We start from the raw sequence: 17524 nt of genomic DNA, 5'->3' as shown, positions 1-17524 counted from the left end.
TTATAAATTTGAAATTTCCAAACAAATTTTGCAGCGGAATTATGTACAACAATGGGGCAGGAGGAGATTGAGCGGACCAATTGTTGCACGATCCAACATATTTTCTGGTTAAGTATGGATCATAATTTTTTTTTCAAAATCATGGTGCTAAAATTGTCCAACAAACGTTTCGTATAGAAAACTGATACGAAAAATGTTTTGTTCTGACGTAAAACCTTATTTGCCGTAGAAGGAATCTTAAGGTTTTTGTTAACAATTGGCACCAAAATCGCGCGAAAAAAACAAGAAAAATTAAAACTGTCGTAAGATGCACACTTACCAGCAGAAAATATCGCAAAAGCCTCATTTCATCAGAAAACAATCCGAATTACATGATTCAGTATTATTTTTGAGGAAAAGTTGAAAAACAGCTAAAATTTTGGCAATTTAGGTCATGCTGTGCAACAATGGGTTAGGGGACAACGATTGGCAAATCACCCTATATTTAATTTTAAATTAAAAATTACGATTTGTGGTTCTGGTGTCTGGTGCTTTTGAAACTTTTATTGATTTCTAGCCCCCCATTTCGAATAGTAGGAAATTTGTATTAGAGAATGTATGAATAAATTGAAAAATGTTTTTTTTTCTTGAAGGACACATTATTTTCAAAATTTTTTTAGATTAATTTTTAAGATATAAATAAAAATATCATGATATGAAGAATCAATTTCTGATGGAACAATGCAACAAAACTCCCATTTTCAGAGATTGCGGGAGGGTTGCGGGAGTTCAGAAAATCGACAAAAAGGAGCGGCTAGTAAAAAAAAGTTTGAAAACCACTGGTCTAGTTATATTTTTATTGTTTTTTGTTAAGAAAAAGAATGGGGTTTTGAGATGCTTTCTGCCAAAATTGGGACTTGCGAAAAAGAAGTGTATCAAGACATTCAAAATTGATATTTTTCAAAGGTTATCACAAAAAAAAAAAAATAAATTTAATCCCTTCATTTAAAAAATAATAATTTAGCTATACAATTACAAATGATATACATTGACGAAAAAAAATTGAAAAAAATATTTTTTCCTGTCTCTGGTAAACATACATGTTTGTTTTATTTAGGGTTTTTCTTTTGGAAAAATCAAAAATTTACTTTATTAACCCTCTTAAAAGCAACCCCATATTTAGACGTGATTTATTAAAATCAGCATAAAGCGAACCATATTTTAATTTACTTTTTGCGCAAAATATTTCAAAATATGTTAATCTAACAATCTATACTAATGGCTCCTGTTTGACAAAAAAAAAATGTCAAAAACTACAGCTTTAAAACATGAGAAATTTGAAAATAGACCTATTTTTCCGAAAAATTGGCATTTTGTAAGCGTCAGAAATCTCAGGTCTATGTGTTTTCGATCTCAAGTATCTAAAATGTAAAGGTCTAAAATTTACCACCATTCTAGATTTTTTTTGAAAAATAAAAAGATCGTATGTTAGCCATTAAAGAAGAAATATAAACCTCGTCTAATAAAACCTAGGAAAATATGGGAAATTGTTTCCAAAAATTGACGACCGAAAATCCGGGAATATCCGGGCAAATTTTGTCAAAACACAAAAATTCCTCAACAAAATTCAAGAAAAAAAAAATAAAAATGATTTTATTTATCATAATTTATCGACAGATTTAAATCGTATTTTTGGCTTCAAAAAAAACTTTTATGATTATTTTAGTTAAATTTACTCAAAAAATTTCTTTTTCTTAAAACACAATGATTTTGTTTTTTGTTTTATTTGCCAAATGAAGTGAATATGCATGAATGTGAATGGCAAACCCGGTTAAAACCGGGCAATATGGCAACCTTAGTCTAATTCCAGATTGCCCAATTTTATCCATTCAAGATGTGTCCGATCCGGCCCATATTCTCATTACTTGCCAAAGTTTTCAAAAAAAAAATCAGATTGAGCAATGATAAGCTTTGATTTTCGTGTCCGTAAACGAATTCATCAGAGTTATGTATAATCAACAAAATTGATCAGAGATTATTTATTCAAGCATCGAACAACATTTGATGTGCATTGAAGAACAATTAAGTTTTAAGTGATTTTAACCTATTTTTCTCTTAGCTTTGTTCAAATAATGCCTAGATTTGTCCAGGTTTTTGCAATGGAAAAAATTGAAACCAAATACTCGGTTTTTTCCAGGTTTTTCAAAATAATTTGTAGAATTGCCCGGCTCAGAAACGTGCTGGAAAAATTCTGCAATGCTTAGTTTAAAGGGTTAGGAAAAACGATAACAACTCGACAAATATGTTCAATATTTGCAACCGAAAAAGTACTGAAATTAAGCTCTTTAGCTCATGTGGTTATGCAACTTTTGAAAAAAAAAATATTTTTTTAACGATCAAGTTTTTCGAACTAGAGAGAGAACTAAAGTTGTACCGTCAAACGGGGCATCATGCAACAGCGGGGTTCGATGCAACATTTATATAATACTACATTGAATCAATTTTTAATTTAATGTATTGTAATAAAGTTATCTTTTAATGATAACAAAATGATGATGACATAATTTCTCGCATCTTAAGCTAGTTGTCTTAAGTTTTTTATTTTTATGTAAAATTTGAAAAATCGAGCAATAAATGTACAAATTTTAACATTTTTTGATGCCGAAAAAAACTTTACCCAGTATGACGGATCGGCTTGATAAACTTACCTACAAACTTTTAACAGGTTTCCTCATATTATACCAACATTGTTGGTGTAAAAATATTGTTCAAACAATCACCCAATTTTTTTAAATGAATATTTTTAATATTCAGTTAGGTGTCTGGGGTTAAATGCAACAAAATGCAAATCAAAGAAATACCTTGTAAATTTCGTTTCCATGTGCTGGAATATGAATGTTTTGCATCACGCGTTTGTAAACATTTAAATTTCATTCATCCAAACATTTATTTTTATGATTTCAGCTTGTAGAATTTTTCGTAGTATTATTTAACCCCTAAATGTATGCAGCATCCTTATTTTCAGAAAAAATGTGAAAATTTGTTTTTACAGACCCAAAAACTACTGCAATTGGTGTTGTCATGCGTAATGGTCTTTAAGGCATTGCAAATATATTAAAAACTATGAATTTTCGTACGTGTTCATAAGATTTTTCATTAAAAACAAAGTTTGTTGCAAGTTACCCCATTTTCTAAGGAGTGTGAAAATCGCATGTTTTTAGAAAATTAAAAATAACTGAAGAAACCAATAAGTTTTTTAACTACGCCAAATTGATGCCCCAGCATCCTTAAAACTTTTGATGCATAAAGGATACGATTAACTGTGAACATAAGTTTTTTGGAAGCCATTGAAATTGAAAATTGTTGCATGTTGCCCCAGTTGACGGTATGTAATCATAAAACAAAACTTCTGTGAATATTTCAGCGAAAAAAATGGGTTTTAGTGGGTTAACATTAATTAATTGTTACAATGATAAACGAATGATAGGAAAGTTAGACGTGTTTAGACTTCCAGTAAAAGGCCTACGCTTCTGGAACGATTATTGGAAAATTTGTCACTCCAATGGAAAATTTTACTGCAATTTACCATAACGGCAATTTAAATTACTTATTTTATTTTATAAATATTCCCACGGAGTGGATAATTTGGAAAATGAACCCCGACTAGGATTTTTTTTTAAATTTTTATATAACCTCGAACATTTTCGTGTATTTTTCAACCGTTTTACCCCGCCGGGGGGAGGAGGGGGGGGGGGGGGGGGTAATAAACCCGATCACGCCTATAGTACCGCGCATGCTTTCTATTGTGAATAACTTTCGAACGGATAGATCAAAATTGATGAAATTTTCAGTGACACTACCTAGTTATGTAATGTTTACATGTGTAAAATTTGGTGGCGATCTGTTTGTAAGTTTTTGAGATAGATGAGATAAAAGTATAATGGCCACCAAGAAAGACGCTTATTTAACCATAGAAAACAGCTATAATATGTGAGATACTTCGTTGTTACATGTTCAGACACTGAAAAGGCCTATTTTCCAACGGGTTAAAACTTGAAAAAGCAGATAAAAACATATAAAAATGCGTTTTAATTTTTTTGCCAAAAACTGAAAATCAGTCACTGTAGGGGCATAATGACATAATGAGAACCCCCACTGGGGCAGTATAAGCACCATTAATCGGAGCATGATGTCAACTGAATTATAGAGCTACAGCTTGACTTGTTTCATCTGACGATTAGGCCTATTTGTTAGGTGTCGGAGAGGTAATAAGAAGACTCTAGTTCGATCCCTGGTCGAGGTGATTTTTTTATTTACCTTTTATAATTGATGCATTTTTCACTAAACGGTGAGTCGTAGATCCATCAAACAAAGCAATGACAAAATAATGTATGTCTGTTTGTAGAATACAAACAATTCACACACACTCATATAGAGATGTACCGAATAGTGGTATTCGGCGAACGGCCGAATACCGAATATCGACCTTTTCAACTATTCGGCCGAATATTCGGCCGAATATTCGGTCTAATATTCTATTGAGTTTTTAGTGAAAAAATAAAAGCGATTATTTCAATTTTCTTTTAATTTCTACCAATTTAATGCCACTCGTGTTTTGAGTCGATTATTTTCAACCAGGAAAGGCATCAGATCACTTGTCGCTTCTAGGGCGTTTACCAACAAGGATATTGGGTTCCTGTGAAATCTGGGACAAAACATGTCGAAACAGGCGCCAAGCAATATGAAATTGCATATTTGATAAGGAATTAGATTAAGATCGAACTTGAGTAAGATATTTTCAAAATAGTTGTTAAAAACAACGTATCCACGTAGTCGGTAAATTTAGGTCGATTTTCTAAAAAACAGGGCAAATCTGAACGAAATCTAGGCTTCATTCTTAAACATACAAGAGGAAAAAACATGAAATTTCATTGTATCACAGCAGTAGAGTGAAAGTCGTATCGAAGGATTAAACATAAATTTATGGTTATTTTGAAATTTTTTAAAAATCGTTTATGAATGCAAAATTTTAAAAGGGGAATTTAAGTTTTTTTTTTTAATTTAGCAAATAATCTGAATAAACTTCGGCAAAATCCGGAAAGTTTTACACAATCCCCGGAAGATTTAACTTATCTCGAATTCATTATTGGATTTCTGGGCAAGTATGCATATGTCAAAACAATCTGGAATAAACGATAATCAAAGTATAAAGCAATATTCGTCACATTCTCCTGTACGATCTACAGTGAATGGTATACAGATGTCCCTAAAATGTTATTCTAAACCATAAGTATTTCATGATTGTGAAGCTCTTTCAACATTACTCTAGGATATTCCAAAAATTTTCCAAAATCATTTAAAACATTTGACAAGTCTGTTATTGTATAAATTCAAATGATAAATATTCGGCCTATTCGGCCTATTCGGCCGAATACTTAGCTCAACTATTCGGTGTGCCGAATATTCGGCTTAACGGTTTTTTGGCGATATTCGGCGCCGAATATTCGGCCGACCGAATATTCGGCCGACCGAATATTCGGTACATCTCTACACTCATACATTATGTTTCTGGTGCATTGTTTGGCGGATGAATAGCCGTATAATGCAACAATCAAAATAAACGATCATGAATGGTAAATGACAAAAATCACCTCGATCAGGAATCGAACTCGAGTCTATTGTTTACCCCTCCGATACCTAACCAATAGGCTAAATCGTCAGTTGTAAACTAGTCAAGTTGTGGCTCTATAATTCAGTTGACATGCTCATCGTGCCTTTGTGCTCTATACGCCCCGACTTGACAAGTTAAAGTAAAAACGCGTTTTAAAATTGATTATAGTGTAAAATAATGATTAAATAAATTCTTTTTTACTGAAAAAATTATACTATAGGAACTAAAAAATTGTTCCTAATGCAAATTTATCTGAGAGAATTCGTACTTTCGTGGAAAAGAGGAGTGCTTACCCAAGTAACACATATTATGCCAACTAGCATTAGGAAGTTTTATTATGGTTTAATTATGGCATTTTTTTGTGCAGCTCGTTTTATGACGGTTTTATTATGGTCATGCAGAATGCTTATATTTTTTTCGACTTTATTTTTTCAGATGGTTTTGAAAACGCTAATAAAACTTTTATTAAACATACTGTTTTAGTTATTTTGAAAGAATTTTGAATTCTTTTTTTTAAACTATAATAAAACACAAACTTAGAAGTTTGCTCCAAGCTTTCTTTTGCATGTTCTATAATAGCACTCAGTGCCTGATTATTAAACCGCCATAAAACTTAGTGACAGTTCTCGATCAAGATGTCAAAACAGGACACGCTCAGATTAGATAGCACATATTTAAATTGGAACTCCCATTTTTACACATTTTTGGTAAGATATGCGTGTTGGTTTTGAGTTAAAATTAAAAAAATACATCTTTGAAAACTTGAAATCGCCGAAAGTGGTATGAACATCTTTACAATATGAATATTGAGTGAAAGGGCCCAAATAGTAGGAAAAAATTGTTACTTGACGCCATCATTAATTCAAGATGGCGGCTTCCACTTTTATTTTCAAAGCTGTAAATTACTGAAAATAGCGTGAAACCTTCACATGGTTATTAGGTGAAAGTAATAAACGAGTAGAAGTCAAATTTCGTTGCCCGTCGCCATCTTAAATCCAAGATGGCGGCTACCACTTAACTTGAAAATACTGTAAATGACTGAAAATCGCATAAAACCTATATTATAGGGGTATACGTTGAAAGAGAACAACCGGTAGAAGTTGAATTTTGCTATCTGACGCCATCTTGAAATCCAAGATGGTGGCTTCTGCTTAACTTTAAAATGTAGTGAACGACTTAAAATGACATGAAACACAAATTGGTAGTGGGTGAAAGGGCTTAACGAGTAGAAGTCGAATATTGCTATCTTACGCCATCTTAAAATCCAAGACGGCAGCTTTCTATAAACTTTAAAAATGCTCTAAATCATTGAATATCGCATGAAACCTCCAAAAAATATGAGTATTTGTCAATTAGAATAAGCTATAAAAAGTTTATTTTCGTATTCTGACGCTATCTTGAAATCCAGGATGGTGGCTTCAGCTGAACTTAAAAATACTGTAAATGAATGAAAATAGCATGAAACTCCCAAATATATTGTATTGGGTGCTAAGGATAAATGATAGAAGTCAAATATCTCTTTTCGCGTTTCTCTGAAAATCTGTAAGTGACTGAAAATCCCACAAAAACCACCACAATACAGACCCGTTCGTTTTTGGCAACATTCGATTTTGGAAACATCGAATTTGGCACATGTGCCTTAATCAGACCCTGCCTAGAATAAGACCAATACAATTTAGACATAATTGCATGATAGGAATAATAGAATTAGATAAATGGCAAAAAAATCAAAAACGATAAACAAAACAAGAAAAGTTCTAAATGCATTAGAAACATAATGAAAAAATAATGAAAGTGATTTAAAATGATCTAAATTGTCTTAAAATAGTAGTTTTAATGTAGTATTACATGAAAAAAAGTTGTGTTCAAGCGATTTTCATTGATTAACAGCATTTTAAATTCAGTGGAAGCTGCCATCTTGGATTCCAAGATGGCGTCGGAATATAAAAAATCGACATCTTCTGGCTTAGCCTTTTCATTCAATACCCGTATAGTGGTGGTTTAATGCGACTTTTTTTTCAGCATTAAGCATTAAAAGTTGAGCGGATGCCGCGATCTTGGATTTCAAGATGGCGTCTGATAGCGAAATTCAACTTCTACTCGTTTAGCCCTTTCCCCCGATACCCATTTTGATGGGGTTTCATGCGATTTCCAGTCATTTACACAATTTTAAAGTTCAGCGGAAGCCGCCATCTTGGATTTCAAGATGGCGTCAGACAACGAAATTTGACTTCAACTCATGATTCATTCCACGGGTCATTCAAAACCAATCCCTTTTCATTCAAAAAGTCTGTCCTCATTTACTGTACTAACAACTCAGAAATGAGGAACTCAACATTAGCGTGTAATTGGTTGGCTTGCGAGAGAAACGTCAAATCGTAGCTTTTTTTGGGGTCATCATTAAACCATAATAAAACTTTGAATTGACTCACGCAATGTTGGTTGCAAAATCGAAGGGCACAAAATGACGCCATGTTGATGGATTCACAATGCAAGCATTGGAAAATATTTTTTCAGGCCTTTTTTTCATCAATTCCATCATGATTGACCATCAGATTTGACGAGGCGCATTTATTTTAAGATACTATTTCATATACATTTTACCTAAAATCTTGACTGGCAGTAGAAAAGACGCTCATTATATGGTTAAAACATTGGTTTTTTAGCTATTAATTTTATCAGACCATATCTGAATAATGCAATCATCATTCATCAACCATTATGGTTGCTAAAAAAATAAAAAAAAAAAACTCCGAGAACTCACAGAATCGAAAAAAACAAAAAATTCTAACATGTTTAATAATAGCTTTTAAAAAGCTTTGGTGGCCAACATTGATGATCAACAATGATATGTCTTGATGACGTTTCTAGGGTAGGGCCAAATAGCCTGATTTTGGCTTTATTAGAGTCCAGGTGATGTTATAGAATGCGCTTTAGCTTTTTATATAGATTAATGCGATAGTCCAAACGTAATTTTGCTGACCATAATAAAGCTAAAATTGTTACTTGGGTACTATGCCCCGGGTGCTCGTTATGCTCTCATCTCCCATACAAGAATTTTCGTTTTTTTTGGGTCATCGGTTATGTGTTTTCCAGAATGCACAAAAATCCACAAAAAACCAATACCGCACAACTTTTCAAGAAACCTTATCCAATATTCGATCGATAATTTTTATAAAAAATTTGTAAGTCAAGTCAGGAAATTTTAGATCAAAAATAAAGATTTTGTAAATGAAATCCTAATTTATCCCTAACTTCTAAGGTAAGTAGTGGAAGGTTCTGAAAGGAAAAAAATTAAAAACGAATATCTCGAATATTATAGCAGGCGTTCGACTGGAAGGACGTGAATTTTTTTACATCTTGTGTCAAAATTATAAATTGAAATTTTTATCATCGATATAAAATTAAAGGGCAGTGTTGTATTTTGATGTCCAAGGCCAAGAACCTGTTATCTTCAATACGGTCGATTTTCCAGAAGAATTTTCATAGAAAAATTAAAGCACGCAGCTAAGTTTTCTTCAATTTCTAATTCGTTCCAAGAAGTTAATAATTCGTAAGTAGCAATGATAAAATCGACACAATCATTATCGGATTACGGTACAGAAACAATTTTTTTAAAGGAGGGTTAGTGGGCAACTTGGACGTCGTTTGATCGGTAATAAGATTATCATTAGTTCCATAGTCAGCGATGTGCAATCTTATTATGTTATTTTGATTTTTTTCTCTGATTGACTCTTTCTCCAAACGATTTTTAATTTAAATTAAATAATGTGTATGTAAGGTTTTGAACGAAATGATTGCATATCAACGTTTATATGTAATCAGAAAATAAAAAATCGGCCAAAACATGAATTATGCTTGAAATTCAATCTTTGCAAGATCATACACATACATAGTAAAATTCTACAGTACAAAAATATTTTGAAATATAGGAACTTATTAAAAGTTTGTTAATTAGAATAAAATGTGAAAGACAGAATAGTTTAATGTAATAAAAAATAATTATAGGACCCCATTTACAAAAAAAATAATGTAGAGGGTAAATGATAGAAAAAAATTATCAATTGTTTCCAAAAGTGTCTTCCAATCGAATCGTTTTCCCCCATTCCACCATCCAATTTATTTGCCAAGAAGCAGAGATTACCTCGGTCTTAAAGCACAACATTATTATTTCATACTTTCTCTCTATTCAAATCTATCACTACTAGTAGAACGTGGCCGGCGCCGTTATTGATGTTAAAAGAAAGAGGATCAATTTTGGGCATTGTGAATGTGCTGTCAATCCCAGACACCATTCTTTTGACCTTTGAACAAAATTGATGGCCTCGGTCAATCAAGGAATAACAACCATTGGCGAGGTGGAACTTGTTCTACTGAGCCACGCCTGCGACTGTGGAAATCGAAATGTGTGTAATCTAAAGTCTAATGTTTTGCTTTCACTTTATATAAGGAAAATAAAAATTTTATGCAGTTTCAGGAAAGAAGACAGGTAATTTATTAAAGAAGACTTTCTTTTCAAATTGAATTTAGATTTTCCCAAATGAGTGTGTTGCAACGCACACAGTATCAAGCTGATAGCATGATTTAGAAAAAGAAGTATATTGAAGAAAACCCATAAGCAATTCATCTATTTAAGGTGCACCACATACCAAAAAGAGCAAACCTAACTTATGTCAGCTGATCCACTTGAAAAAAGTTTCCAAAAGGAAAAACAAAGATAATTTCGTTCCGCTTGGCAGTGCCCTGTTCCGCTTCTGCCAATCTAAATCTTGAGACCTCAAAAAATCCAAATCCAATCCGGAATTTGATATCCAAACAAGACAGGGCAACTAAACAAATAGGTACCTTCGGCAAATCTTATTAAATGAATTCCTTTCTAGTTTAGAAACAGGATAAAAAAAACATGATGATTTCAACCTTTCGATAGAGAAAAATCTAAACAAAAGAAAACCTACCGAAGCGGAAAATTTTCCTTTTTTTCTCTCTCGATTCTCGACAATTGCTTTGAAGAATGAAACAAGTTAATCGGTTCGTTTTTTTTCTCTCTCTCGTTTCGAATCTTTATGTTCCACCCGCGCCGCACTGTATTTCAGGAAAAATCCCGATCGGTTCTACGAGATTGGTACGCGCATAATCCTTACCCATCGCCGAGGGAAAAACGGGAGCTGGCCGAAGCAACTGGATTAACAACCACCCAGGTAGGTTTCATTCTACTTTTTTTTTGTTTAGAGAAATAGTTTATATCACTCCAAGCCATCTCTAGCCTGTCATGAATGTAGCCTTCAGTTTTTATGATAAGTTTGTTTGAGGTGAGTCCTTATGGCGCTAGTTTTTGATCAAGTTGTATATTTTTGAGAAGAATTCTAATTTGAGAAGGAAGTTTTGTTGGAGTGCAAGCTAACTAAGATCCAAATATCATTGGGGTGTCTTATACTGATTTTCCGTTTTTTTATTACCCAACCATTTTGAATTTCTCGAGGTCATAAACCTGCTACTGCACAGGGAAATGATTTCGTCATACTACCTTATATTTTTGAGGGATTCGTAACCATCGAGGTATGTACATTCGGATGCTCCGCGTTTCGTTCATCTGCTTTAATTTGGGAGCGCTGTTGCTCCCTTCCGAAAAGTCACCGGAGCACATCAACCGAAAAAAGTATCGAATTACCGAGATCTTTTTCCGAATTATATCAGAAAGCTGTTAACCAAAAACCAACCGGGGAACAAATACATACGCACGTAGGGGAGGAGGAAAAAAAACAATAATAGACCGAAAAGAGAGCATCGAGACCGAAAATAATAATAAAAACAATTGAATATATATAGTGCCCAGGAAAAAAGGTGAAAAAGTACACGGTAGGGTCCTATCGACAATCATTTATTCATATTAGAATACTTGTAGATTTTTGCTTATATTCTTGTTTTAAAATACATATTAGTTATGTACTAGACATATGATAATCTTTTTGAACTGTGTTCCAAATATTTTCGTTTTTACACCTCAACATAAAAGTGAGATTAGATACCTTTTAGAAGAGAGGTTTTTTCTACAGATGAAACCTTTTTTTTTATGTGAGTCTAAATATATTGCTGAATTTCGTGTAGAAGATTTTTCCATCCAAAAGCTGAAAAAAAAATTAAGTTATAAAAATCAACAACAAGAATTTTAAAAATAAAATCCTCATATGACATCAACATCAAAGTGCATAACTCCATAAATATAAAGCAGAATAAAAAATCAATTATAGGAACACACAGAACACAGCGAATTTTAAATCTATATTTGGACTCTTATTTTGTTTTTATTTTTAAATACTAATTGATAACACTTATATCAATTTTATCGGCGATATCAGTGAGTTTAGTGAATTTTATCTGTTTTAAAAAGTTTATTTCAAGAATTGAAGATTCTAGATGGCTAGAAGGAGATTAAAGGTGCTGAAAATGAGCGAAGAGTAGTTTTAATAACAAAAACTTTCCATCACGTATCAATATTCTTCCTTAAAGAATATAACATTCAGCTATACAGCCAATAAAATAAGGCTGGAACAAATATCAATTTCTTCTTTTTCTATTTTATTTAAAGGTTTTGTGCAATGATATAGTATGCAATTTTGTTGCATACAAGCTTCCGTGCAATTTATTTCAATTTATTTGTTTTTCGCATTATTTTTTATTGTCCCCCTCCCCTCGCGATGTTCCAACTCCAAGTGACAAAAAAAGGATTTGAATAAAATCAACGGTGATTAACTCCTAATTTAAAAAAATATTGATGCTGTATTTGAATTTCTGAACACAAAAAGCTTAATTCTACTAACTTCAGATACCGATTTTAGAAGAAGTCTTCAGATTAAAACTCATATTCAAATCACCAACAAATATAATTGAACGAAGAAGATTATTGATTTACATATTACCAGAGTGCAGAAAAAGATTTCATAACTCATATTCTCAAATAAGCTCTCAAATCAGGTCAGTAGAGTAAAAACCAAGCCCAACATTTTAAAACCAATTAATCAAGAATTATTAGAATTGAACTTTATTACAAATAAAACTAAGAATTCATTAGAAACAAATTTCGAATAAAAATGCAAATTCAGAATAGGCATTGGTTTATATTTCAAAGTTTTCAAAAATATAAAAAACATTAAAAAAAGAGAAAGTGCAATCCCAACAATAATTTCAAATAAATTATACAGTAGTTTCTTGATTTTATCACTGTTCATTTTTTTCACTACTCGCCAAATTCACGCTAGATTTTACCACGGTTGTTGTTTCGATTTTATCACGCTTTTTCATAAATCATTTAGAAACCATTTCCAGGATCTTAATTTTCATCCAAAAGTGTAGAGCGTCTTTGTTCATGGTATTTTTCAAGGTTTATGTTATTGTATATACCCGATCAGGAGAGCATATCAAAATAATAATTCAAACGTATCTCACCAAGATATTTACATCTGATTCAGTTACAATTAAGTACTCAAAATTTTCGATTTTAAGTTTCTCCAATCTGAATTATATCTTATTCCGATTGACAGACTTGAATGGGGTTGAGCTCATTTTCAATGATAAAGATTTTTTTTCGGATTGTCCTAAAATAAAATGATTATATCATATTGTGAGAAAATTGAAAAGATTGACAAAATTGAAAAGATAGACCAAATTGAAAAAACTGACAAAATTGACAAAATTTACTTGATTGACAAAATTGACAAAACTGACCAAATTGACAGAATTGACGAAATTGACAAAAATGACAAAACCGACAAAACTTAAAAGATTGACAAAGTTGACAAAATAAACAAAATTTATAAAATTCAAAAAATAACAAATAAATGACAAAATTGCCAAATTAACAAAAATAACAAAATTGACAAATTTCACAAAATTGAAAAAACTGAAAAATTTGACAGGAATAACAAAATAGACAAGGATGACAAAAATGACGAAATTGACAAAAATGATAAAATTGACTAAATTGACCAACTTGACAAAACTAACAAAATTGACAAAACTGACAAAATCGACGATATCGACAACACGGACAAAATTTAAAAAAATACAAAGGTCGGCAAAACTGACAAAATTTTAAAAATTGACAAAACTGAAAAAATTGACAAAATTCACAAAATTGACAAAATTGAAAAAAATTGACAAAATTCACCAAGTTGGCAGATTTGAGCAAATTGAAGAGATTGACAAAATTGAAAAAACTGACAAAATTGACAAAATTGACAAAATTTACTTGATTGACAAAATTGACAAAACTGATCAAATTGACAAAATTGACGAAACTGACAAAAATGACTAAACCAACAAAATTGACAAGATTGACCAACTTGACAAAATGAACAAAATTTAAAAAATAAAAAAAATAATGAATACTAGACAAAATTTCCAAATTAACAAAAATGACAAAATTGACAAAACTGAGAAATTTGACAAGAATGACAAAATAGACAAGGTTGACAAAGTTGGCAAAATGCACAAAATTTACAAAATTCAAAAAAAAAATAAATAATTGACAATATTAACAAAAATGACAAAATCGACAAAATTCACAGAATTGCCAAAAAATTGACTGTAAAAAAATTGACAAAATCGAAAAAATTCGAAAAATAGAAAAAATTGAAAAAAATAAACATAACTGACCAAATTGACCAGATTGCCAAATTTGAAAAAATTGACAAAATCGGCAAAATTCACAAAATTCGTAAAATTTACAAAATTAACATAACTGACAAAATTGGCAGAATTGAATGACAAAATTGAAAGAATTGACAAAGTCTACAAAATTGACAATGCTGACCGAATTGACAAAATTGACAAAAATGACAAACATGACAAAATTGACAAAATTGACAAAATCGACAAAATTCACAAAATAGACAAAACTTACAAAATTTAAAGAATAGATAAAACTAACAAAATTAACAAGATCGACAAAATTTTAAAAGTTTGACAAAATTAACAAAACGGACAAGATTGACAAAATGTACAAGATCGACAAAATTAAACAAATATGACAAACTCGAAAAACAAAATCAAAAAATTTACATAATTGACATATTTGACAAAACTGAAAAATCTGACAGAATTGACAAAACTAACAAAATTTACTAGATTGACAAATATGACAAAATTGACAAAGTTGACAAAATTGACAAAATTAACAAAATTGACAAGATTGACAAAACTGATTAAATTGTCAAAACTGACGGAATTGGGGGCCGTTCACATACCAAAAATGACAAATTGACAAGAATGACAAATTTGATGAACTTGGAAAAAATGCAAAATTAACAAACCTGACTCATTCGAAGAAATTGATGAAATTGCCATAATTGACAAAATTGACAAGAAAAAAGACTGACAAAATCGAAAAAAAAAAACAAAAAATAGACAAAATTGAAAAAACAGACAAAATTGAAAAAAAACCAAAACTTACAAAATTGCCAAATTTGAAAAAGTTGACAAAGTTGATAGAATTGACAAAGTCGCCCAAATTTGCATAATTCATAAAACACAATTAAATAAAAAATAGATTAAACTTACAAAATTTTAAAAGTCTGACAAAATTGACAAAACGGACAAGATTGACAAAATTTACAAAATTCATAAAACTAAACAAAAATCACAAAATCGACTAAATTCGCTTAATTTACAGAATTGACATATTTGACAAAACTGACAAATATGACAGAATTGACAAAATTGACCAGATTGATAGATTTGACAAAACTAACAAAATTTACAAGATTGACAAGAATGACCAAATTTTCCCAATTGACAAAATTGACGAAATTGACAAGATTGACAAAACTGATAAACTTGTCAAAATCGACGAAGTTGACTAGATTGACAAAATTGTGAAAATTTACAAGATTGACAAATTAACAAAATTGACTAAATTTATATAACCGACAAAATCGACAAAATTTAAAAAAACAAGTCATAAAATTGAAAGAAATTTACAATACTGAAGAAACGGTAATATATGACGAAATGAACAGCCAAATAGGCCATTCTTTGAGTAATGTAGAGTAGAGAAAATCAATCATGATTTGATGACCAGTCCAGCCAACGGCCAAACCGAAACCAAAACCATTTTGAAACATGCGGCATAATTACGGAAGTTACATTTCTAAATTCTAATTCATAATGCTGAAAGCATAGGGCCTTAACTCTCACATCGTAGTATTTCTATAGTGATTGAAAGTCTCATCCTTCGCCAAACGATAGATTCTCAAGCACAAATTTCTCTGAGAAGGGGAAAACGACACGGGGACGCGGACGATGTATGCACATCCTCTCATCTTCTCACGTGCCGTTCGTGCTCAAGAAGCTTTTTTCTAAGCACAAACGACAGGAGAGAATTTCGCCCGTGGAAGCAAATTGAATCCAATAAGACAAATTTTCTCGAGCTTTAAGCTCTCGGGCTAGTTTGTTGTTCCCTTTTCTCTTTTTCTCTTGAGAAGCTTTTCGTTCGCATTGAGAAACCTGTGCAATTGTTGCGTTGTTGTTGTTGGGGTTGGTGTCTAGAAAAGACGATGACGAATTGCTGAAGCCAATGGAAGATAACAACCAAACAGTAGCGCCACCAAATCCTCCATAGTAAAGCTGAAAGCATTTGGAAATTTTTGTTTTGATTATGCATATAGATCCTAGATCCGAATTAATCATTTGGACCAGGATGACCAAAAAACAAAAATTGACAAAATAAACAAAATCGACAAAATTCACAAAATTGACAAAACGTACAAAATGGGCAAGATTGACAAAATTGACCAAATTGACAAAATTGAAATAACGGACAAAATCGAAAAAAAATCACAAAATCTGCAAAATTGACAAAATTGTCTGAATTGACCAAACGGACAAAACTTACAAAATTGACAAAAAAAAACAAAATTGACAAAAAAGACAAAACTGAAAAAATAAAAACTCCATTTTATACACTTAACAGTCGATTCTAGCCTTTCTTACAGTCTATAAATTATATTTGGACACACATGACATAAAATAATAAATATATGATAGATTTATAAATTCTGAGTAATGATTGAAGTGTTTCGAAGGAATTAATTTGAATGAATTTAAAAAATTAAGATTCAAAATAAAAAATTAGAGGATAAAAGTATTTTGAAATAATTATAATTTTTACATAAAGAATAACATAATTGTAAACTAATTGATTATTTTTGAATGATTGAATTCTGGAATATCTTGTACGATCCCGTTTCTATGACATTATAATATTTGAATTAATTCATAGGAAACCAGCATTTGCAACGGTAAGTGGAACCGAAGGTTGTAAAAACTTATGCTCGTAAATATTTAATATATTTGTCTTATAAAATTATCAATATAATAATATCAATTATATTTCCCCTATCCAGTATGACAACAGATCGGTATCAATTTTAGGAAAGGGCGAATGCTGTAAGCTAGGTCTAAGAATGTACTTATTTTCACCCAGCTAATAACTCTATTTGTTTGCATTTGGCGCATACGCTCTTTGGAAAAATCGAACGAGATGTTAAAAATAAATGGAAAAACACGTTGCATATTCAAAAGCGGTTTTCTCTTCACACCACGAGCTTTTAGCGACGCTTGTGTGTATATTTATTTCGCCTTTAGTTATGCATGTAAACAGATACTTAAGGACCGTTCTAAAACAGGTAATTGAATTTGAATATGAATTTAATCGACCAAGTTTATTCAACTATTACAAGATTGACAACATTTTCTTTTTCAAAAATAAATAAATTTCCATTTATTTATTTTTGAAAAAGAAAAAATGACCAAAGCGACATAATCGACAAAAATTAAAATTATACTCTTCATTTTTAGACCTCTTCTTATTTATAGATA

General features: G+C 31.3%; 1 protein-coding gene across 1 annotated transcript in view; it reads left to right on the top strand.

Annotated features, from left to right (window-relative positions):
- LOC129748418 (homeobox protein six1b) overlaps positions 1–17524 on the top strand; it is a 113252-nt gene that overhangs the window by 59007 nt on the left and 36721 nt on the right. Inside the window, exon 4 of the mRNA XM_055743038.1 lies at positions 10744–10848. Coding sequence (XP_055599013.1) covers positions 10744–10848 — 105 coding nt within the window. The remainder of the gene's footprint in view (positions 1–10743; positions 10849–17524) is intronic.

Source organism: Uranotaenia lowii, chromosome 2, assembly GCF_029784155.1.
Source record: "Uranotaenia lowii strain MFRU-FL chromosome 2, ASM2978415v1, whole genome shotgun sequence".
NCBI lineage: Eukaryota > Metazoa > Arthropoda > Insecta > Diptera > Culicidae > Uranotaenia > Uranotaenia lowii.
This window is presented reverse-complemented; position numbering and strand designations above follow the sequence as displayed.